Source organism: Orcinus orca, chromosome 18, assembly GCF_937001465.1.
Source record: "Orcinus orca chromosome 18, mOrcOrc1.1, whole genome shotgun sequence".
Taxonomy (NCBI): domain Eukaryota; kingdom Metazoa; phylum Chordata; class Mammalia; order Artiodactyla; family Delphinidae; genus Orcinus; species Orcinus orca.
The window spans coordinates 55187930-55211391 of NC_064576.1; the positions used below are offsets into that span (position 1 = coordinate 55187930).

A 23462-nucleotide genomic window follows, 5' to 3' on the forward strand; every position below is an offset into this window, starting at 1 on the left:
CTTGAAGGGAACCTCAAAGACTGTTTGGCCTCTTGCTAGCTAGCTCTAGGCTTGTCCTTCTCTGCCAGGGAAAGAATCTTCCTTTACTGAGATTGCCCTAGTGCTCTGCCTTGTGAAAAGGTGAATCTTAGAACTGGAGCTGAGGACTTCCCTGGTGGCGCAGTGGTTAAGAATCCACCTGCCAACGCAGGAGACACGGGTTCCAGCCCTGGTCCAGGAAGATCCCACCTGCTGCAGAGCAACTAAGCCTGTGCACCACAACTACTGAGCATGCAGTCTAGAACCTGTGAGCCACAACTACTGAGCCCACATGCCACGACTACTGAAGCCCACATGCCTAGAGCCTGTGCTCCGCAACAAGAGAAGCCACCGCAGTGAGAAGCCCGCACGCTGCAGCGAAGAGTAGATCCCACTCACCACAACTAGAGAAAGCCCGCGTGCAGCAACGAAGACTCAGTGAAGCAAAATAAATAAGTAAATTTATTTTTTTAAATAAGTCTAACTCTTTAAAAAAAAAAGAAACTGGAACTGAGGAGAGGAAACCTAGATGAACTTTCCTCATCTTGTCTATGAAGAGCTCTAGACTTCTAAGAGAGAGTTACTGGGTGTTAAAGTTAGAGCACCTTCATACAGTTGGCCTTTGTGTCTTGATGTTTATCCTTATAGAGTCTCCTCTTGAAGACTTGGGGCTTTGATTTCCTAAGATTTGCATTCCCTTACAGAACTTGAAAACTGATGGCTATAGGGCCTTTTGGTTTTACTATCCATCTAGTCTCAACCTCCATCTTATGATTTCTGCTGTACTGTTGTGAAATGACTCCATTCTATTCCCTAGTGAGATTATTGTAGCTTTTTTTTTTTAGTTTTTGGATCTTATGGGTTTGCCTCTTTCACCACTAATCAGACAGAAACCGTTTCTATAGTGTCTCTCCTTAATTCTGATCCCATCAAAATTTGATTTGGCTGCAAGTACCTGAAAACTGAAAATAGTAGTAGCATCTTAGAAAGACCATTTTATTTTTATCTCACATAAATAGAAGCAGTCCAGGGGTGCCGTGGCAGCTACATGATCATCCAGGACGCGGTCTCCTTTCATCCCATTGTTCTTCCTTCCTTATCCGACATGGCAGCTCCTGGTATAATGTCTACATTGCAGCCAGCAGGAAGGAGGAATGGAAAGGGAGAAGGACATTCCACCGTCCCATGAAGGACTTCTCTGAGGCTGCACACACCACTCTGCTTATATCCTATAAGCCAACACTTAGTAAACATAGCTGTACCTAAGTCTAAGGGGGGGGCTTGGAAATATGTGTCTGGCTAAAAATAGGAATTTTGATCCTGTAGAAGAAGGGGAAAATGGATCTTGGGGGGCAGCCGTTGATCCTGGCTACATAAAACCTTTTTCTGTTGTGACGAATATTTTCCCAAGGTGGTTAAGGAGAAAAGCATAGACTGATATGGAGTATATAACTAATTTAAAATTTATCAGGATGAGCTCATAACTTTAAATTCTGAATTCTTGGCTCTTACTGTAAAATTTTTACATTGGTCTAGAAAGGTAGAAATAAGCTAGCTCTTAAGTTATTCATCACTTTTACTAATTTTTCACAGTTTGACTTCTTTTCTAAACATGGATACATTTTATCAAGGTTTTTAAATATAGCAGTGTCCATTGAGCATTGCATATGTAAATGAGGAGGAAATATTTACCTTTTAGCTTTATAGAAGATAAATACATTAAACCCACTATTAAGAATAGTCTAGGGGCTTCCCTGGTGGCGCAGTGGTTGAGAGTCCACCTGCCGATGCAGAGGACGTGGGTTCGTGCCCCGGTCCGGGAAGATCCCACATGCCGCGGAGCGGCTAGGCCCGTGAGCCATGGCCGCTGAGCCTGCGCTCCGCAACGGGAGAGGCCACAACAGTGAGAGGCCCGCGTACCACAAAAAAAAAAAAAAAAAAAGTCTATAGAAAACATTTTAGCAATAGGTAACATAAAAGCTCTTGGTTAGAACAAATTCAAATACATGGAAATTAAATGAAATCTAGAATTATTTTAATTCACTGAAAGTTAGCTGTAATCCTGAAGATTTTTAAAAATTCTGCACCACAGAGCTTGAGGAAAATGTGTTATTAATCATAATTCTCATTATTTAAAATGATTTACTTAAAAAACCCAGTATGTAACACTATAAGTGATAATTATTTTTTCCTCCATAGGCAAGAAGTTTGATAGCTGTGGGACTAGGTATTGCAGCTCTTGGATTTGCAGGTAAGATAAATAAAGGATATATATCAATAAATGTTGCAGGAGAAATATTTCCAAGTAGCTTCTATAGTGATTCATGAGAAGACCCTTAGTATTCTGAGGTTTTTGATTTTAAGACATACGTTCCCATTCTTTGCAACATTTATAGTCACTGAAGATTTGTCAGCACAGCAAAATCTAGATAAACTTTGTAGTGAAGGAAATTAACGATACAAAAGCTAGGAAAACTAGCCCCAATAATAATTGATCTTCCTGACATTTTTTTAGTTTGAGCTATAGTGTACTATTAAAAAATAAAATCTCTTTAATATGAAGCAGTGTAAGTGATAATGGGGCTCTTTTATTCTCCCATATTTTTTTCTTGCCGATAAGAATACACATTTTCTGAGCTGTCAGTTCTTTCTGATGAGCGTAGCCATTCTTTATAGTATATTTATCATTCATTTTAACATGTTGGTGTAATTTCTTTGACAAACCCAGGAGAACTTCTTTTACTGCCAAAATCTTTTTAGAAAGAATAAAGATTTAAAGTAAAATTGCTGTCTCTTCTAACCGTTAATTTATAGTTTTAAATTGCATAGCTATTCTCTAATTAAATGTTAATCTGAGAGCATTTCCTTGTTGATAAAGGTTTACATTTTTCATTTAGCATTTGTGTCTCTTAAGTTCCATGGATTTGATCTTGTTAATTGGATCTTCTTTTTAGGTGGAGCTACATTCCATTGTGGTTATAAGCAGTGAGATCCAATAGAAAAAGAGACATAAAAGATTTTGTTTTGTTTTGTATAATATTTAATTCCACACAACTCTGTTTAAAGCACCTTACCAGTAAGAACTTTAAAATCAGGAAGATCAGTGGTTCAGATTCTCTTGGTTCTTGTACTGTCAAAGTCTTGTGTCTCATATAACTATAGTTAACTACTTACTGAGGTTTCATGAGAAGAGTATCATGTCTGAAAAAGAATTCTGACAAACTTGCCCATAAACATAAAACAATTTTTGTATTAATTACTGTAGCAGAATAGGCATAGTTATTTCAAATTCAAGTGTAAGGTTTTTATTTGAAATTAGAGAAAGATATACTTTTGCCAAGGTCTTGTTTCTACAATGAGAAGAATTGGTGTATGTATTCTATACATACTACTCTGTTGCCAAATTCAGTTTACTAACTAGAATATTAATAGCAGGCAGTTCTCTTTCAGGGTCAAATACGACTGAAGAGTAGAATTTAGGAGAAAGTACCCCTAGACTATTGGAACTAGATATTCTCCTCTATAGTTAAAGTAAATGTCCGGATGTCACTTCTTGAAGCCTTTAATTGCTTTTTTACATTGAGATTGCATGATTGTGGTTTTGAAGGAATTTTAAGGCACTTTAAAAGCCAGATTTTATACTGTTGTAGAATCAAATGGAAGTTGATATTTATATAAGAGATTTAGATGAGTTAGGGTTTCCGCTTCATTTAATTTTACTTTATTTAATGTTCTACTTGATCTCAAGAGCTTTTTATCTCCTACTTAGATTGGCTACTTCACATCTTCCTATGTCTAGCATCCTTTGTTTTTCCCTGTAACATGTTGTTTGCACAGGAATGACAGTATGTTTAGACAGGTTACTTCCTATAAAACATCTATGTAGTTGAACTTTCCCAGCAGAAATCTTGATTTGCAAATAATGTTATGGTTAGATATTGAATTTAAGTTCAGAGGGTCATAACTGGTTTTCTAGCAGAGCTTTGGGAAAAGAGACCCTAGTATTAGTAGACACACATTCTGATTAGGGTACAAAAGGTAAATTAGCCAGATAATATTTTATTCTTGTTCTATGCCCTCAAAACAATTTAGGGCCTGTTTTGCTATTGATACTTAGTTGTCCAGACTCAGAGGAATTTTGATTATTAGGATGCCTAAGAAAGGAAAGCACTAAAATTAAAGAAGCTTTTAGGAGAGTAGTCATCCTCAGTGAGAAATTGAGTACTAGGGTGTTATTGTTTTTATGACCTGTAACATTGTATAAAAGTAGGATTTTATACATAACCATTGAAATTTTCTAATTTTATAATTATGAACTAAAGCTTAATTTAATAGCTATGAAAATTATATTACAATGAAATCTGTCCTCCATTTAATAAATTAGAAATTTGAAAAAATGTGACTGTCTTTCAGGTAGATGTTGAGATAGGTATTAAAATAACATATATAAAGTAAACAATAAATACTGTGGTGAGCACTTTGTGGGTGTTGGCTTTCATTATAGAAAATATATTTGCTTTTATTCCTGTTACTATTTAGGTCGCTACACATCTCAAATCTGGAAACCTCTAGGACAAGTAATCACAGAAACTGCAAAGAAGATTTCAACCCCTGTAAGTTAAAAATGGCTTTAGTTAGAAATCTAACCTTGCTTTGATTTTTGTTTATATGCCATTATTGATAGTAATTCAGAAAAATGTTTTGGATTTTCATACAAATGTTTGTATCATTGGCAACTTTACTTTATTGATTTAGTTTCTTTTAAGTTTCTTGGTCATGTTATTTTATATCTAAGCTTATTCCTGACTTTGACTTTTAATTATCGTATTCCTTTTAGTAGTATTACATCAACTTTGAGGTAATTTGTTTTCCTTGTTTAATTAGTATTCATTTAGTGATTGTCCTGTGCCAGGGGCTAGGCATAGCTGGTGAACAAGACAGACGTGGTGCCTGTCCTGATGGAGCTTACCCAAAAGTTGATTTCATCTTCAAATTTGAAACTAGTTCCCTCGTACCACCACGCCTGGCAATCTCAAACATAAAATTATATGATTCCAACCTTGAAACCTATAGGGCTTATACATTCATCTACCAGCATTACAGCTACTCTGCTGAGCTGAATATAAGTAAAAGATGAATGATAGTAGGTATCTAAAAAGCTATAGTGTGGTGAACTGGGTGAACTGTGGTTTGTGACCACTAGAGACCATGCAAAGAAAACTCACTGAAGCAGTACAACATAAACATTGATTTCTGGGAAACAGAAGATCTGGGATAGATCAGCTTGACTTACAGCAATTTGAAAATGAATGGCTTGTTTTAGCAAAAGCATTATAGGCTTGTGAGGCTTAGTTAGTCATGAACAATAACCACACTTTCAAAGGATGACATACTATATTATGATAGATAATTAAACTCGGGGTCAAAAGAACTGCAAGTGATTTTGCAGACTTATAAATGCATGTCTGTGATTAGAGGGAGCATGTGTTTATTTTCTGTTTTCCTGTTTATATTTTATTTGGCTAAAGTATTAATAGGTATTTAGCATTCATTCAATAAATGTTCATTAAGCACCTACTACATGCTGGACATTATTGTGGGGAGTGGAGGTAGTCATGAACTAGACAAAGACACTGCCTTCTAGGAGTTTACTTTTTAGTGGAAACAATTAACAAATACATAAGATACATAATATGTAGCGGTGTTGAAGGTAGGAGTTTAGTTTTCTTTAGAGAACTAAATCAGCGTAAGAGATTGATTCTTTAACAGCAGAGAGGAATCTATATTAGATAGGTCTGGGAAGGCCTCTCTGAGAAGATGAGGGAGCAGGCTATGTGAACATCTGAAGAAAGAGCTTTCTAGTGGGAACACTGCAAAGGTCCTGAGGTGGAAATGAATTTAGCAGCAAGAGTAACTCCAGTGGAGTATGTGGAAGGAACAGTGGTAGTTTGGGCCAGATCACTTAGGGCCAAATAGACTGTGACAAAGATAGCAGATTTTGGTATAAGTGTGATGGAAAGCCTTTGGAAGGTTTTGAGCATGTGGGCAACAAGATTACCAATTTAGGTGATCACTCTGCCTGCTGTAAAGCGTATAGACTAGAATGAGTCAGAGGAGAAGCTGTGAAACCTGTTAAGAGGGTACTGAGATAGTCCAGGGACTTAGGTGATGGTGGCTTGACATAGTTATTTAAATGTCTTTCCATATGTTTATGTAAAGCAAATTGAGAGACTTTTAGAAATCATTTCTCTCCTGTTTATGCTGATCTTCAGTAGATATATTTATACCATAAATAGACTTGTGTTTTGTAGAACTACATTATTTAACACTGAAAGGAAAAGAGAGAAAGAAAATGAGAAACATTTCACTGCTCTGTGCAGGCTCACAGATAACGTAGAATAGTTTAAGAGATTATTATGGGTATCCTGAATGCAGCCCCTGCATTTCTTTTTTCTTTTCAAAGGTGTCTTTATTTATTAATTTATTTATTTATTGGCTGCATTGGGTCTTCGTTGCTGTGCGAAGGCTTTCTCTAGTTGTGGTGAGCAGGGGCTACTCTTCATTGCAGTGTGTGGACTTCTCATTACGGTGGCTTCTCTTGTTGTGGAGCATGGGCTCTAGGCACGCGGGCTTCAGTTGTTGTGGTGTGCGGGCTCAGTAGTTGTGGCTCGTGGGCTCTAGAGTGCAGGCTCAGTAGTTGTGGCTCATGGGCTTAGTTGCTCCGTGGCATGTGGGATCTTCCTGGACCAGGGCTCGAACCTGTATCCCCTGCATTGGCAGGCAGATTCTTAACCACTGTGCTACCAGGGAAGTCCTGGCCCCTGCATTTCTTAAGGAGAGAAAAGTGATACGTGCCCCCTTTCCCTCCCTTTTGTGGGCTTCAAGTTAAGACAAGTGTCTTTTGATAAACCTGGCCCCTTTTCCACAAAGTACTACTCTTGCAGTTTGCAGTGAAACATCTTGGAATATCTTTATCATCATCATAATTATACCTCAGTGAAGATAGGAGTTTTTAAAATACTTCTTTAAATATTAATTGTTCCAGGGGAATTGAGGAATGAAATATATACATACTTCCTCTTGGCACTGATTCCAAAAGGCCAAATTCATAAGCACAGCATTTACAGTGTTTTGATTTTGTAGCTGTGTTCATTATTGAATCAAATAGAGTTACTAACAAATAGGGACTGTAGTTGTGTGTCAGTAAATCCCTGTCATTCAAAAGAGAATGTTCAAGGCTCAAGTTCCCATGGGTTCTCTTTTCATTTTTTCTTAAACTTTATTCGCTTCTTTGATGCTTTAACATCATCTTTTTCTTAAATCTCATCTTTCTTTTTCTCATGCTTTTTTCCCCATTCTTCTGGAATATTGCCTAGAATAATTTTGTTCATATGGAATGCATGGAGAGTTTGTTTCTTTCCCTCTCACTGTTGTCATGTAGCCACTGGCTCCTTGGAATCTGGTGGAGCCAGTATTAGAGGGATACTACAGAAGTCTCTGCTCAGACGGAGTCTCCGTGCCCACCTTTACACTTTCCTGCATACTCTCAGCCACATTTTTTGGTACTCTCAGACTTAGCCAGATTTTCTGGTGTTCTTTTTGCTTTGTACACTGCTTGTTTTGATTTTGATTTTCTTTTGTTTGTGCTTTTGGTTTTTAGGTTGGGGTGATTTTTGTTTGTGTGTTTGTTGTTTAGTGCTGGAAATTTGGGGGATTTTCTCTTTATTATTGATGTTCTGAAATTTCACAGGAATTTTTAGCCTTGGCTTATGTGAAAATTGTCTGTTTTTTGTTCTGTTAGATCCTCATATATTTTTTCTTTATTTTTTCCTTCCAATGTGTCTCTGCTCCTGGAACTCATATAAGTGGCCTTTCTCAGCAGTTTGGTAGATTTACTTCAACAATTTAATTGAATGAGAAGATTGGCAGTGTGCTGTGAGCACGTAGGTGGCTTATATCAACAGTCATGTCTCTTCCAAATCAAGGAGCCCAGAGGCAGTCTTGGAACCTCCAGAACCCAGGAGTGGTTGAGTACTATGTGTATTTTACTGCTTGGCATAACTGTCCCCCTCTTCAGCCCTCTGGGTTCAGTGTGATCTGTTGGTACTCGCCTTTGCTTCTCTTGGGACCTACCACCCACAGCTGGGTGCATCCCAGGCATATGATTCTCTTTCTTGGCCTGAGGCTAAAGTGGTAGGTGGCAGGCCCTTATGCCCAATGCTAATGGAGTTAGGAATCATCTCTCTCTGCTGTTCTGGTTTAATTAATTACCCTGATGTTATTTTTTGTATTTGTTGACTCTGAATTTAGTCAGAGGGGCTGCTAAATTGGGGCTGCTGTGATTTTTTTCTATATGTGCAGTCTTACCTGTTTTAAATCTTCCAGGATTTCTTTAAACTTTCTGGTTTGCTACTTGATCCATTTCTTGTTTTCTAGGCCTCTTATGGATTTTTCTTGTTTAAAATATCTTTTCTCATTTCACAGGCACTTTGGAAAGCAAAAGACTTTTATTATTAAGTCTGCTGTTTTGAACCAGTACCTTTTACTTGATTTTTTTAAAGTATTAATGTATATTATTGACCCAGCTATTGTCTAATTACCCCTAATTTTTTTCTTGGGGAAAAAACCCAAGTCATTTATCTTCTTTTGAGGCTTTTATTTTTCTATTTGTTAATTTTTCTTTTTACTTGAATACAAGTTTTTAAAATTGGACTTACATTGTTTTATGGTTAAGTGAAATTCATGGAAATAACACTAATTAAAGTCATCCTGTGGCTCTATAAATCAGATAGATTATTGTACATAATTAAAGTTTATAGTTTATGGTAAATGTGTTTCTTCTCTTAAGACTATGGAATGATATATTTTCCTGGTTGTTTGGAGGGCTTTTATGTTTCAAGTGATTGAGTAAATTAGCTAATGAAGACTTTAACTTGGTTCGTTTCACATCTTCTTTAATAATATATAGCACTACAGCATTCAATGTTAATTTTAGAAGGAAAATTATTTTGATTTTTGTTTATATATATACTTTATAAATAAAATAATACAAAATAATAATTTGTAAGGTTCAGGGTGTGTTTCCAATAGACAGCAGAATAAATCCCACTATTTCTGTTCTTGGAAATTCTATTAGAAAAATATAACCATCTACTCCATCTGTTTTGTGTTCCTTATTGTAATCACATCTTTTTGAATTTAAACATTTCCTTGACCCACCAGTGTTGTCAGAAAATAGTTCTGCATTGGCTTTGTCTGTATATCCTAATATAATGCAGTATTGGTGTATTACTTGTAAGCTTCAAAGGGCTTACAATTTCTTTTTAAAATTATGTAATGTAAAACCTAAATTCCATATGAGTTTAGAAGGCATGATTTTTTCTGAAGTAGCATGAGCAGTTGATTTTCGTTGTTTTCTCTGTCTGCCTTTCTGTATATAGCCCCCAAATATTAAATGTCTATCCTCAAAAATGATATAGCTCCTTTAGAAGGATTATGATGATTGTATATTTACTTGTAAGCTTATTTGTAAACAGGTCAGTGTTTTAGGGTATGAGTCTCATCCAGTTGCTAGACTTTAAGTAACCTTTTCTTAGTCTCCTTTTCTACCTGGAAAAAACAAAGTAAAAAATTTGCTTAGATATAATGGCTACTTTTAGGGTTAATGAGCTTTGTGAATATAGTGGAAATGACAGTTCATGAAACATCATCAATTTATTATGCTGAAAATTTGGAGCTCACAAAGGTAGATGCTCATAGAAATATTAGGGAGTAAGGTATGCATCTAGTAAAAATTTTGATCACCTGAGAGAAACCTTAAAACCAGCTGTTCTTCCTCTGTTAAGTTTTCTATTCCTTTATATGTATTCCCCTATATATCTCTTATTCCTTTATATATTCCCCTGTGTGTGTGTGCTTGTGTATATATACATAATTTGTCCACATTAGTATGTGTGCTTAAACAATTTGCTTCCCTTCCTCCCCTCACAATTTGGAGAAGGGGGTTGTTTTTTGTTTTCTTACTAGATTGTTAATTACTTGAAATTTGGAATAGTACATCATATTCCTCACAGTACTGGTACATTGATAGATTAGCATCTATGTGATAAAGGACAGAACTTCACTTGTCTCATTTGAAAAGGTCCTGGCACATAGTAGGTGCTAATGTATTTGTTGAATGAGTTAATTACCAGGGAATTATTACCAATGGAAATTTATGACAAGCTGTTCAAAGAGAATAGCTTATACAAATGACCAGATCTGGCTCCTTAGGACTCATTTCTTAAGCTCTAATAATTTAGTTGGTTTCCTTTTAGTCCCTTTTTTTTTAAAAAAAATTGTATTTGTAACTGTGTTTATTGTTGAAAATTTAGAAAGTAAAAATAAACATGAAGAAAATAATTATTCATAATTCCACCACCCCAAAATAACATTTTGGTGTGTATACTTTCAGATTTTGTTTTATGCAAGCATACACTTTGTTTTTCCTTAGAAAAATATGGGTTCACGTTTTAGAAACATGTACACATTCAATCATGTGTGAATTTTTTTCCTTCTAAAAGTTGAGTTCATGCATCTTGTTTAAGAGCTCCTGAAGAGTTGTCTCTCTTTGCTGTCTCCCATTCCTTTCCTCCTGTTCTGTGTTTTTTTGTTTTTGTTTTTTAAATTTATTTTTGTCTGCATTGGGTCTTCGTTGCTGCGCGCAGGCTTTCTCTAGTTGTGGTGAGCAGGGGCTACTCTTCGTTGTGGTGCGCGGGCTTCTCATTGCAGTGGCTTATCTTGTTGCGGAGCACAGGCTCTAGGCGCGTGGGCTTCAGTAGTTGTGGCGGGCGGGCTTAGTTGTTCCACAGCATGTGGGATCTTCCCGGACCAGGGCTCGAACCCGTGTCCCCTGCATTAGCAGGTGGATTCTTTACCATTGCGCCACCAAGGAAGCCCTCTCCTGTTCTCTCTTAAACTCACTCTAATCAAATCTTCACTTCCAGTACCTTCACTAGACTTAGATTTACCAAAGGGTAAATCCAGTCGTCAGCCCTCAGTTCTTGTCTTCCTTGACCTATTGGAAGCATTTGAAACTTTTTTTTTTTTTTTTTTGCTACGCGGGCCTCTCACTGTTGTGGCCTCTCCCGTTGCGGAGCACAGGCTCCGGACGCGCAGGCTCAGCGGCCATGGCTCACGGGCCCAGCCGCTCTGTGGCATGTGGGATCCTCCCGGACCGGGGCCCCCTGCATCGGCAGGCGGACTCTCAACCACTGCGCCACCAGGGAAGCCCTGAAACTATTTTTCACTTCCTCACTTTTGGCATCTGCTTTTCCTCCTCCTGCACCACTAGGCCATCACAGTTTCCTTTACTGATTCCTCTCCATCTCTGTGCCATTAAATGTTGCAGTTTCTAGGGCTCAGTCTTTGGACTTCTTATCTACACTCCCACTCTAGGTGATCTCATTTAGTCTCACACTTTTAAATACCGTCTGTGTACTCATGACTCCCAAATGTTATCTCCAGGTCAGACTTTTCCTCCACTTACATAGACATTTTTGAACCTTAATGTAACCAAAACCAATCTCCTGATATGTGTTACCCACAAGAAACAAGTAACAAATAACCACGCCTTGTCTAAGTCACTAATGGCAGTTTAGGCCAGAAACCTTGCAGTCATTTGCAGAGTGAGACAAAGTTTAGCAAGCTGTTAGTTTATTAGAGAATGCTCTTAGGATCAACAGCTCCAGGAGGCAAGAGAAGGAAGAAGAATGGAGGGATAATTTAGGCTGCAGTGCCGTCTTAGTAAAAGGCCTGAGACGGCGAACCCCCCGGGACCTCTGACGCTCAGGTGACTCATCGTGATTATCCCGATTTGGGGCAAGAGGCCATGAAGCTAAGTGACATCACCTGGGAGGTAAATATAGCTAAGAAGTCCAAGGACTGAGCCCTGGAGAAGCACAGTGTTTATACCCTGACGTCAGCCAGTCATCAGCTAGAGACCCTCCTGTGAAGGGGGCGTGAGCCTGACATTCTTCAGCCAAGGCAATTGCTGGAGGTTGACAGCTAAGTGCTGTCTGCCAGCGGCAGCCCCAGTGTCTGCGGAGTAAGTGCCTCAGCTCTGAAGGGGGATCTGTGCAGTGTATAGCAGCGTTTACTGCATCATCTTCAGTTCCCTGCTTCTTCTCATATCCCATATTCAATCCAAGCAAATGTTATTTCTGCTTTCAAAGTACATCCAAAATCTGACAGCTCTCACCTCCTCCTGTACTACCACATTGGTCCATACCAGCATCACCTCTTGCCTAGATTACTGTTATGTCATCTTAACTGGTCTCCTGCCTGCACTCTGTACCTGTCTTTCTATTCTCTACACAGCAGTTAGAGTAATTCTTTTAAAACCAAGTCAAATCTGTTACCCCAGTGCTCTGGTTCTCCTACCACTGAGAATAAAATCCTAAATCATTTCCATTGCTTCCAAGGCCCTCCACAATCTGGCGCCTGTTATCTCTCTACTACTTCTCTCCTTGCTCAGGCGTCTCCAGCCACATTGACCTTTCAGTCTAGTCTTCCGGTCTCTTGGCCTCCCTGTCTAATATCCTGGTGTCCTCCTCACGTTGTCAGCTTCTCCTCTTTCTCAGTCAGCCAGTCTAGTAGGTTAAAAAGATGTCTGTCATCTCTACAGTAAGTGACTTGGTCAAGGTTATCCAATGAGAAAATTACCGTAGAGCTTAGATAAAGTTCAGGCCTTTTGCTTCTACTGACCTGTTTTATTCCTTCAGTGTAGTGTTTATCTTGGTCATAATTTCTTGTAGAGGATTATTGTTTAGTGCTCTCCCTCCCCACCTCCCACAATTCCAAGTTGACTTCTGGAAAATAGATTGCTCTTTTTTTTTTGAAAAATTTTTTTTTTAAGAAGATGTTGGGGGTAGGAGTTAATTAATTAATTTATTTTTGGCTGTGTTGGGTCTTCGTTTCTGTGCCAGAGCATTCTCTAGTTGTGGCGAGCGGGGGCCTCTCACTGTCACGGCCTCTCTTGTTGCGGAGCACAGGCTCCAGACGCGCAGGCTCAGTAGTTGTGGCTCACGGGCCCAGTTGCTCCGCGGCATGTGGGATCCTCCCAGACCAGGGCTCGAACCCGTGTCCCCTGCACTGGCAGGCAGATTCTCAACCACTGCGCCACCAGGGAAGCCCTGGAAAATACATTACTCTTATTGCAGCTGTGTGATGGGATTGAGGTCATGCCATCTCATATGTGGAACTAATTATTTCTTGCTCTTTCTTTCCTCTATAGAGTTTTTCATCCTACTATAAAGGAGGATTTGAACAAAAAATGAGTAGGCAAGAAGCAAGTCTTATTTTAGGTGTAAGGTAGGTGTGCTGCATAAGTATTATTTTGTTCTGTGGCTAAGTTTGTCTTGAAAAAGAAGAAAATGTGACAGTAAAGTTATCCTTATATTTTAAATTATGAATAGGAGGCAGAGGAGAAAATGTCAAATTTTTACATTTTAAAACCTCAAATCTAAGAAATTATCCTACCACCCCTAAAAAAAATCAGGCATATTTGTGATGTGCCTTTATTTCTTAACAAGGAGCTATTGTATTTTAATACTAAAGTTCCAATGCAATTATCAAAATAACCTTTATTGTGACAATGAATTCTTTCTGGAGTCAGTTTTCTAATTCGATATGTATCATATTTTTGGGATCTGTTTCACAGTTCTTTCTTAGTTCTACAATTTGACATCTAGCATATTTCATTATATTTGTTTTACCTTAGTATCCATTTATTGTCTAACTTTGAATGGCTTGGAGAAAGTTAATGATATTATGTGATTGCTGTATATCATTTAACACTTAAAGTTAATAATACATCCCCTACCATAGATTTACTAGTATCTATATTTGTTTACCTTATGTTCCCTTAGAGCTCACTCAAATTTTTATGGGGGTTGGTTACAATATGTTAGCTACAACACATCTTATGGTGACTTAGTCAACATAATTAAGGAGAATAGATCATAAAGTTCTATATCAACAGAACTTTTAAATCTCTTTTAAATTAGCAGATATTTAAGGCCAAACATTTTGTAATTTCTTATGACTAATCAAGAAAAAACAAAAAGGTGGGTAGAGGAGGAACAGCTCAATTTAGCTTGGTGCTTCATTTAAATATAAGAAGAGATGGGGGCTTCCCTGATGGTGCAGTGGTTAAGAATCCGCCTGCCAATGCAGGGGACACGGGTTCGAGCCCTGGTCTGGGAAGATCCCACATGCCGCGGAGCAGCTAAGCCCGTGCGCCACAACTACTGAGCCTGCGTGCCACAACTACTGAAGTCCATTCCCCTAGAGCCCGTGCTCCACACAAGAGAAGCCACTGCAACGAGAAGCCTGTGCACCATCATGAAGAGTAGCCTCTGCTCGCTGCAACTAGAGAAAGCCCGTGTGCAGCAGTGAAGACCAAGTGCAGCCATAAATAAATAAAATAAATTTATTTTAAAAAATTAAAAAATAAGAAGAAATGGGCTCTCTCACTGAGAATACAAAAAATAGAAATGATTTTAAGCAGGGGAACCAAACTAGGAAATTAGCTGTATTGCTAACTATTCTTTTCTTTAATATTATTCAGAGTGGCATTGTTATTTTTCTTGGGCCCCCATATCATCCCATTCATAGTGTTGAAATGTGAATATGATGCACATTATTAAACCAAACACAAAAGTTTTTGAGGGTATCATTTAATATCATCCAAGGTACTCCTGTTTTTAGGAAAGATAATTAGGAGTTGACTTAAGATACATGGTTATAAAGTTTTATCCCATTGAGCTGGAAGCTGTACAAAATTTCACAAGGAAAATTGAGTGGCTAACAGCACAGACTCTGATAACAAGTGAATCTAGGTACAAATACCATTTTTACCACCTGTTAGGTGCGTGACATCAGTCTCATCATTTGTAAAATAGAGAAAATATTAGTTTCTACTGCATAGGGTTGCTGCGAAGATGAACACATATGAAGTTTTAGCATAAACGTAGAACTTGTTAACTACCCAATAAATATCAGGTAAGCGGACAGATCCTCATCCTGATTCTGTCGCTGAGGCACTTATTGTTAGCTTTTCTGCACTTCAGCGTCTTCATTTTTGATTTGGAATTAATAATATCTGCCTTGTCGGAATTTGTAATGACATGAGTCACCTTTTTATCCACGTGCCTGCCAGATAGCAGGTGCTGCATAAATGTTGGCGCCGCTCCATTCCCATCTCTGTCATGAATGCAGAAGCTAAATATTTGCCCTTAACACATTAAATAGAAAGGTGGACCTTATTTGCTTTCCTCTAGCCCTTTCTTTCAGTCAGGCGGCATTGATTTTGAGGAGATTCTCAAAGTGTGAATACATTGCTGTGGTTCCATTTTCTGTGATAAGTGAATCCAAATGATTTAGACTGCATAACAAGTAGGTAAAGACAAAATGGAGCTTGACTCTGTTGATACGCTATTTAAAAACAAAGAAACCCCTATGTTACTAGATGACTATGTTACCAGATGACTCTGTATATTCTTACATATTGCGTAAGCCTGAAATATTTTACTGAGCTGCCCAGGAAAACTTAATATACCTGATATATTCTGAAATTATGCACACATTTGTGATTTTCAGACTTTCTAAAAACTTCTGTGGAACTCTGTTTAAATGTTATTCAATAGACTAGTAGTAGAAAAAGATGAGACCCAAACTGCTCCATTTGCTACAGGATCAGGGAACACTACTCTGTTCTATACACCCCACTCACCTACTCCCAGTCAAATGCATTCCAGGGAGCAGTTTGAAATCCCTGATCTAGGCAAAATGATATTTAATTTAAAGTTACATTTTCAATTTGTGGTGGAATTGTCTATACTGGAGATATATCAGAGCTACGTTTAATTTTTAATGCTTTGTTTAAGAACTAGGATTCTCTCATCTTGCTTAATCTTTACAAGACCAATATCAAGGAGCTTATATCCTATATTTTCTTCTAGTAGTTTTAAGGTGTTACATCTAAGTCTTTAATCCATTTTGAGTTAATTTTGTGTGGTACAAGATAAAGGTCCAGTTTTATTCCTTTGCATATGACTGTTCAGATTTTCTGTTCCCAATAAACACCATTTATTGAAGAGACTATCCTTTCCCTTACTGTATATTCTCTATTCCTTTGTTGTAAATTAATTGACTGTATAGGTATGGGTTTATTTCTAGGCTCTGTTCTGTACCATTAATCTATGTGTCTTTTTATGCCAATACCATACTGTTTGATTACTAGAGCATTTGTAATATATTGATAGATTGAAATCAGGAAGTTTGATGCCTCCAGCTTTGTTCTTCTTTCTCAAGATTCCTTTGGTTATTCAGGATCTTTTGTGGTTGGTTCCATACAAATTTTAGGAATTTTTGTTCTATTTCTGTGAAAAATGCCTTTGGAATTTTGATATAAGTTGCATTGAATCTGTATAGTGCTTTGGATAGTATGGACATTTTTAAAAAATGACTTCTTCCAATCCATGAGCACAGAATATCTTTGCATTTTTTTGTGTCTTCAGTTTCTTTCATCAGTGTCTTCTGGTTTTCAGTGTACAGGTCTTCACCTCCTTGGTTAAATTTATTCTTCGGTATTTTATTGTTTTTGATGCAATTTTAAATGGGATTGTTTTCTTGATTTTCTGATAGTTTGTTATTAGTATATAGAAACAATAAATTATTGTACATTGATTTTAGAGCCTGCAACTTTACTGAATTTGTTGATTAGTTCTAACAGTTTTTTGGTGTAGTCTTTAGGGTTTTTTATAGGTAAAAATGTCATCTGCAAATAATGACAGTTTTACTTCTTCCTTTCTCATTTGGATGCCTTTTATTTCTTTTTCTTGACTAATTGCTCTGACTAGGACTTCCAATGCTATGTTGAATAAAGGTGGTGAGAGTGGGCAGCTTTGTCTTGTTTCTGATCTGATCTTTTCATCATTGAGTATAATGTTAGCTGTGGGCTTTTCATATATGGTCTTTATTATGTTGAGGTTCGTTCCCTCTATACCAACCTTGTCAAAAGTTTTTATCATTAATGGATATTGAATTTTGTCAAATGCTGCTTCTAAATCTATTGAAATGACTATGTGATTTTTATCCTTCGTTTTGTTTGGAATAAATCCCACTTAATCATGGTATATGATCCTTTCTTTTAATGTATTGTTGAATTCGATTTGGTAATATTTGTTGAGAATTTTTGCATTTGTGATCATCAGGGATATTGGCCTGTATTTTTCTTTTCTTGTAGTGCCCTTGTCTGGTTTTGGTGTCAGGGTAATGCTAGCCTCATAAAATGAGTTTGGAAGTGTTTCCTCCTCTTCCATGTTTTGGAAGAGTTTAAGGATTGGTGTTAATTATTCTTTAAATGTTTGGGAGAATTAAGTGAAGACATCTGGTCCTGGACTTTTCTTTGTTGGAAGTTTTCTGATTGCTGATTCAGTCTCATTAGTAGTAACTGGTCTGTTCATATTTTCTATGATTCAGTCTTGGTAGATGCTTTGTTTCTAGGAATTTATCCACTTATTTCTCCTAGGGTGTCCAATTTGTTATTGTATAGTACAGTTCACAGTAGTCTCTTATCCTTTGTATTTCTGTGGTATCAGTTGTAATCTCTCCTTTTTCATTTCTGATTTTACTTGAGTCCTCTGTTTTCTTGGTGATCTAGCTAGTGGTTTGTCTGTTTTGTATATATTCTCAAAAAACTAGCTCTTAGTTTCATTGATTTTTGGTTTCTTGGTCTTTTTAGTCTCTATTTCATTTATTTTCACTGTGATCTTTATTTTCCTTCTACTAGTTTTGGGCTTAGTTTGTTCTTCTTTTTATACTTCTCTGAGGTGTAAAGTTAGGTTGTTTATCTGAGTTCTTTTTTTTCCCCCTGAATGTAGGCTTTTATTACTATAATTCCTCTTAGAAATGCTTTGGCTGCATCCCATAAGTTTTGGTAGGTTGTTCATTTGTCTCAAGATTTTTTTTGATTTCTCTTTTGACTTGCTTTTTTTGTTTTTGTTTTTGTTTTTTTTTTTTGACTTGCTTTTTGACTTGACTTATTTATTTTATTTATAGAAGAATGTTTATATGCTTATGTAGCAATTGATAGTGTATTTTAACATGTTTGATGATCTGTTACTTAACCCCAGGAGATTAGAAGTAGCAAGTAACTGGCAGGTAATAGCTAGAGACTGGAACATTGGCAGAATTGAGGATTGACAACTGACAGCAAGGAAGGCAGTGTTCAAAACAGACAGAAGAACTTAAATGGATAGCATTTTATGACCATTTAGAAGGGCAAGCAAACCACTGCAGACCTTGAGAGTTTCTTTGCACTTAATTGATACTCATGATAATGCTTTTTGAGTCATTCAAGATATGCTAGATTAGATTATTTATACCCCATTTTTTAAAAAGTAGGAAATGTAATACACTTTCATAAGCATTCTTTATGTTCATGATAATAACTACTATTCTTTGAACACTAACTTTATGCCAGGTCATGCTCATCCTTTTTGCTTATATAATCTAACTTGTCCTTAAAATAATCCTAGGAGGTATGCTTATGAGAAAATTTTGCTCGTGAGAAAATTATAAGTCAGAGAGTTCAAGTAAGCAAGATGAAGTGTTTTTTTTTGTTTGTTTTTGCCGCACCACACGGCATGTGAGATCTTGATTCCCCAACCAGGGATCGAACCCGCGTCCCCTGAAGAGGAAGTACGGAGTCTTAACCACTGGACCACCAGGGAAGTCCCAAGACAAAGTTTTATAGATTATGAGTGATGGATTTAAACCAGTGTCTGAATGTCTCTAAAAGTTCCTGCGTTTAGCCCCTACAGTGTGGTTCATCCGTATAGATGATTTTGAGTTTCACAGCAACCACTGTGTGCTTTGAGTCAGCTACTGTTATTTCCATTTGAGGCTCAGAAAAGCAGCTTAGATAAACTAGTATAAATATTAAGTAGGAACACCAGGATCTTATTATTATTAGTGTTAATTTTTTTCCTTACCTGGAAAATGTACTAGAGAGAAGGAGTTCCAGTACTGGATAAATTAGGTTTTGCAGGAATAATTTTAGGTTTATTTAACTTTCTCCTTTAATTTTTGTTTAGAGCATAGGCTCTAACAGCCAAGCTTTTCCCGTAGTTTTCTCACAAAGCTAAATAAATTATGAGCTATTAAGGGTTTTGAGATGTTCTGTTGAAAGATAATAATAGTAAAAGCTAACTATTATGGAACATTTGCTACACACCAGGCACTGCTGTAGCACTTTGTTGGCATCAACTAATTTAATCCTTGTAATTGCTCTATGAGGACTATGTTGTTCCTATCCCTGTGTCACAATGAAGAAACCGAAGCTCAGAGAGGGTAAAAAATTTGACCAAGGCTACCCCATCTTTCATGGCAGTGCTGGGATTAAAATCCTGAAGTCTGGTAGCCCTAGAGTTCAAATACCTGTTTGTTACATTATATATACTGCCTTCCCCTCAAAGGGCTTGAAGCATAAATTTTCAAACTCACAGTAATAGTCTACAGGCTATGATTCTCCTATCCTTATATTGTGTATATGTTTTTTTTAATTGAGAATAAGGACTGAAGGAAAGTACATGCAGCATTGAATATGATTTATTTTGATGGTTGGTAGAATGAAGTGACAAGCTGTAATTTCATATTTATCCACAAGATGGTGAAATTCTCATTAGTTTTTAATTTCTTAAAACTCATATAAACCATTAATTTATAATCTGCATTTGACACTATTTGTTACAAGCACTTTAATTTCTTTTTACAGCCCATCTGCCGGCAAGGCCAAGATTAGAGCAGCTCACAGGAGAATCATGATTTTGAATCACCCAGATAAAGGTAGGTAAAATTCCTGTTATATAGCTGAAATGGAAATTTATGTGTCACACGTGTTGTGATTTTTCTTATAAATAAATGAGCCTTTAGATTGGAGTTCAGTGACCCACCGAAGTGATGCATTTATAGTTATCAGTGTTGGAAAACTTTGTTAGCAATTTCTATATATGAGTATCTAACCCCTGTTTGAGGCTCCTAGCATTTTTTAATCTTTTAAAAAAATATTTATTTATTTTACTTACTTATTTTCTTTATTTTTTTGGCTGCGTCAGGTCTTAGTTGTGGCATGCAGGGTCTTTTGTTGTGGCATACGGGATCTTCTTTGGGGCACGCGGGCTTCTTTCTAGTTGTGGCGCTTGGGCTCCAGGGCATGTGGGCTCTGTAGTTGTGGTGCACGGGCTCTCTGTCGAGGCGCATGACCTCAGTAGCTGTGCTGTGTGTGGGCTTAGTTGCCCCGCAGCATGTGGGATCTTAGTTCCCTGACCAGGGATTGAACCCACATCCCCTGCATTGGAAGGCAGATTCTTTACCACTGGACCATCAGGGAAGTCCTGAGGCTCCTAGCATTTTGATGGAGAAAGAAAAAACATGACTTGTGGACTCTTTGACTGTATTAACTGATTTGGGCATCATGAATTACATTTGTTTAACCTTGCACATAAAAGTACAAGACTTGGAGGATATTCTCTAAATCTCTTAATGTAGTATGTCACAGATGATTCTGAATTTCTTAATTTTATTCTGGAAGGCTCTGAGGCTGAGCTGTTTTTTTTTAACTGGCCAGGTTTTAAATGTAGATTTATCTTACAGAAAGACAATTATTATAACTTTAACTACCCTACAGCTGCTTGAGAGAGAAAGCCCATATGTTTATTACTGTTTCTGCTCTAAAATAACAGATGGCAGAAGGTTACACTGTATTTCAGAAGTCAGAAGTGGGGGAGTAGGGGGCAGAGAGTGAAGGGTTTCTTGGATTCTTACAGACTTTCAGTTTTCTAATTATTTTGAAAAAAATTAAAAACAAATTTTGGATTTCTACGCATCCTGACTCCAAAATCAGGCATTCTTTTTCAGCTTTCTCAATTACTGTAAAAATTCTTTTCACTAAATATCATCTCCTTTGGTTTTTGCATTTGCTATTCTTTAGTGTGAATAAACAAGAGAATAAACTTTGAAAAGAGGTTTTGCTTAAAATTTCTGAACAGCTTCAACAGTTACTAAAAGATCCATTCAACTAATTTACTTTGCACTGTGGGCTTTTAGAGTAATTGACTCAGAAAGAAATGTGTTTAAATGGTTCTGATGAACCTAGGGGCAGGACAGGAATAAAGACACAGACGTAGAGAATGGACTTGAGGACATGGGGAGGGGGAAGGGTAAGCTGGGACGAAGTGAGAGAGTGGCATGGGCATATATACACTACCAAATGTAAAATAGATAGCTAGTGGGAAGCAGCTGCATCGCACAGGGAGATCAGCTCAGTGCTTTGTGATCACCTAGAGGGGTGTGATGGGGAGGGTGGGAGGGACATGAGGGAGGAGATATGGGGACGTTGTAGAGCAATTATATTCCAATAAAGATATTAAAGAAAGGAAGGGAGGGAGGGAGGGAATAAAATATTAAAGGTAGGAAGGGAGGAAAGAAGGAAGGGAGGGAGGGAGGGAGGAGTTTATCAAGTGTATGCCCTTCTCTCGTTGATTGCGGTGGGATCAAGCACTCATGTATTTCAGATGATCGACAAGTTGTTGATTGTGTCTACTGGCAAGGAAGTGAGCTCTAAAATGTGTCTAAAAGAATATATATTTTTAGATACCTTTAGTAAAATATGGAAAATGTTTATATATGTTATGAGCCAGTAGTGTTTAAAGAATTACTTGATTTATTCTGAGATTGTATATTTATCAGAATTGGGGTTGTTGGCTGCCCTTAGTGTGCTTACTAGTATCCTCTAGTCTGGCCTTGCATTGGTGGCAGAGTGGGAGGGAATGGATCCGGAAGTAGGAGCCAGCATTCTTCTTCTTCATCTTCTGCCTTCTAGCTAGCAGCATGGCCTGGAACACTCCCCTAACCTCTCCAAATGTCAATGTTATCATCTACAAAATGAAAGGATTTATTTCTAAAGCTTGTTTTGGATATATGATATAATGTAATACTTTTATATACCTATTCAATTAATTAAGAACCCATACCTTATATTTCTATTCGGATCACATTTTTAACCTAAGAAAGATGCTTTTAATCAACAGTTGTCAACAACAAATGTGACAGCTGTAGACATCTTGTCCATATAATTGCTCATTCACCCCAAATTTTATAATATTTGGAGTTTCAGAGAGTTCATAGACTTCTTAAAACCCATCCATATACTCATAGTTAAGAACTCCTGCTCTAGTACAAGCATGATGATTTAAGGAATATTGCAACTACTTGAGGGAAAAAAATTCATGTTTGATGGAGTTGGGAGATGATAGCTCATAAATCTGGAAATTATCTCTTGAGAAGGAAGGTTGTTTTGTTTTGCTTCATTTTTAATGGGAAGAAGATAATGGATTTTGTTATTTATTTTCACAGTGGTTTATATTTTCTGATTTCTAACTCTACAGTAGTTATATTTAGATAAGGGTATTCCTCACCTGGTACAATCTGTCTCTATAAGAAGATAATAGATTTTAAATGAAAGTATCTGTCCTTGCAGAGAAAAAGCCAGGAATGTTTGGGGAAGTATGAGAACGGGCAGCTCTCAGTTTTGCCTGCTCTTTTTACAATTCTTTACGATATTTGCTTGGCCAGGTCTCCACTGAGTGTTACTTATAGGTGGTTGCAAACACTCGACTCCTCCACCCAGTGCTTCTGAAGTTCATGCATATTCTTTCTCTCACCACCCCACCCCCACGTGGCTTTTCTCTTGGTTTTGCTACCAGCTGGTAAAACAAAGCGAGAACTTCAAATGTGTGATCAAGATAACTTGTTACATATTTCATTACTAGCTTGTGCAAAGAAAGTGACACCAGAAAATTAGGTGTGGGAGATAACTGGAAATAAATTTTTTGTAACCAGTTTTAAATGAGCATTCAGATGTGCTTTGGTAAAAGTAAATTTTGAAAAACAAAAAAAAAGTAAATTTTGCCTTTTCTTTTAGTGAGATAAAAGGTTAATGCAGTAAAAATGTCTCAGCTCTTTGATCTAATGCTTTTAGAATATCTTTTAGCTTGTATTTTTTTTAAAGTACTGGAGAAAACGATTAGTTATGAAGTTAGTAGTTTGATATTAATGCCTAATGAAAATAGGAAGACAGACTAGGTAAGTTTGAAAAACTGTAGAACCTCAGAGATCTCTCATAGACTGTCTAATCCAGTGCTTCTCAAAATGTAGTTTGCCTGTTCATACCAGGCCAGTTTGTTACCTGTGTGCAACAAATCAAAAACTGAAATCAAAAGTAAGCATTCAGGGCTTCCCTGGTGGCGCAGTGGTTGAGAGTCCGCCTGCCGATGCAGGGGACACGGGTTCGTGCCCCGGTGTGGGAAGATCCCACATGCCGCGGAGCAGCTGGGCCCGTG

At 37.3% G+C, this 23462-nt stretch overlaps 1 protein-coding gene across 2 annotated transcripts in view; it reads left to right on the forward strand.

Annotated features, from left to right (window-relative positions):
- Window positions 1-23462, forward strand: part of DNAJC15 (DnaJ heat shock protein family (Hsp40) member C15) — a 62446-nt gene that overhangs the window by 24326 nt on the left and 14658 nt on the right. For both annotated transcript variants that reach the window (XM_049701228.1, XM_004274563.4), the window contains exons 2-5: window positions 2218-2269; window positions 4558-4631; window positions 13292-13368; window positions 19838-19908. In XM_049701228.1, the coding sequence (XP_049557185.1) occupies window positions 2218-2269; window positions 4558-4631; window positions 13292-13368; window positions 19838-19908 (274 nt within the window). The remainder of the gene's footprint in view (window positions 1-2217; window positions 2270-4557; window positions 4632-13291; window positions 13369-19837; window positions 19909-23462) is intronic.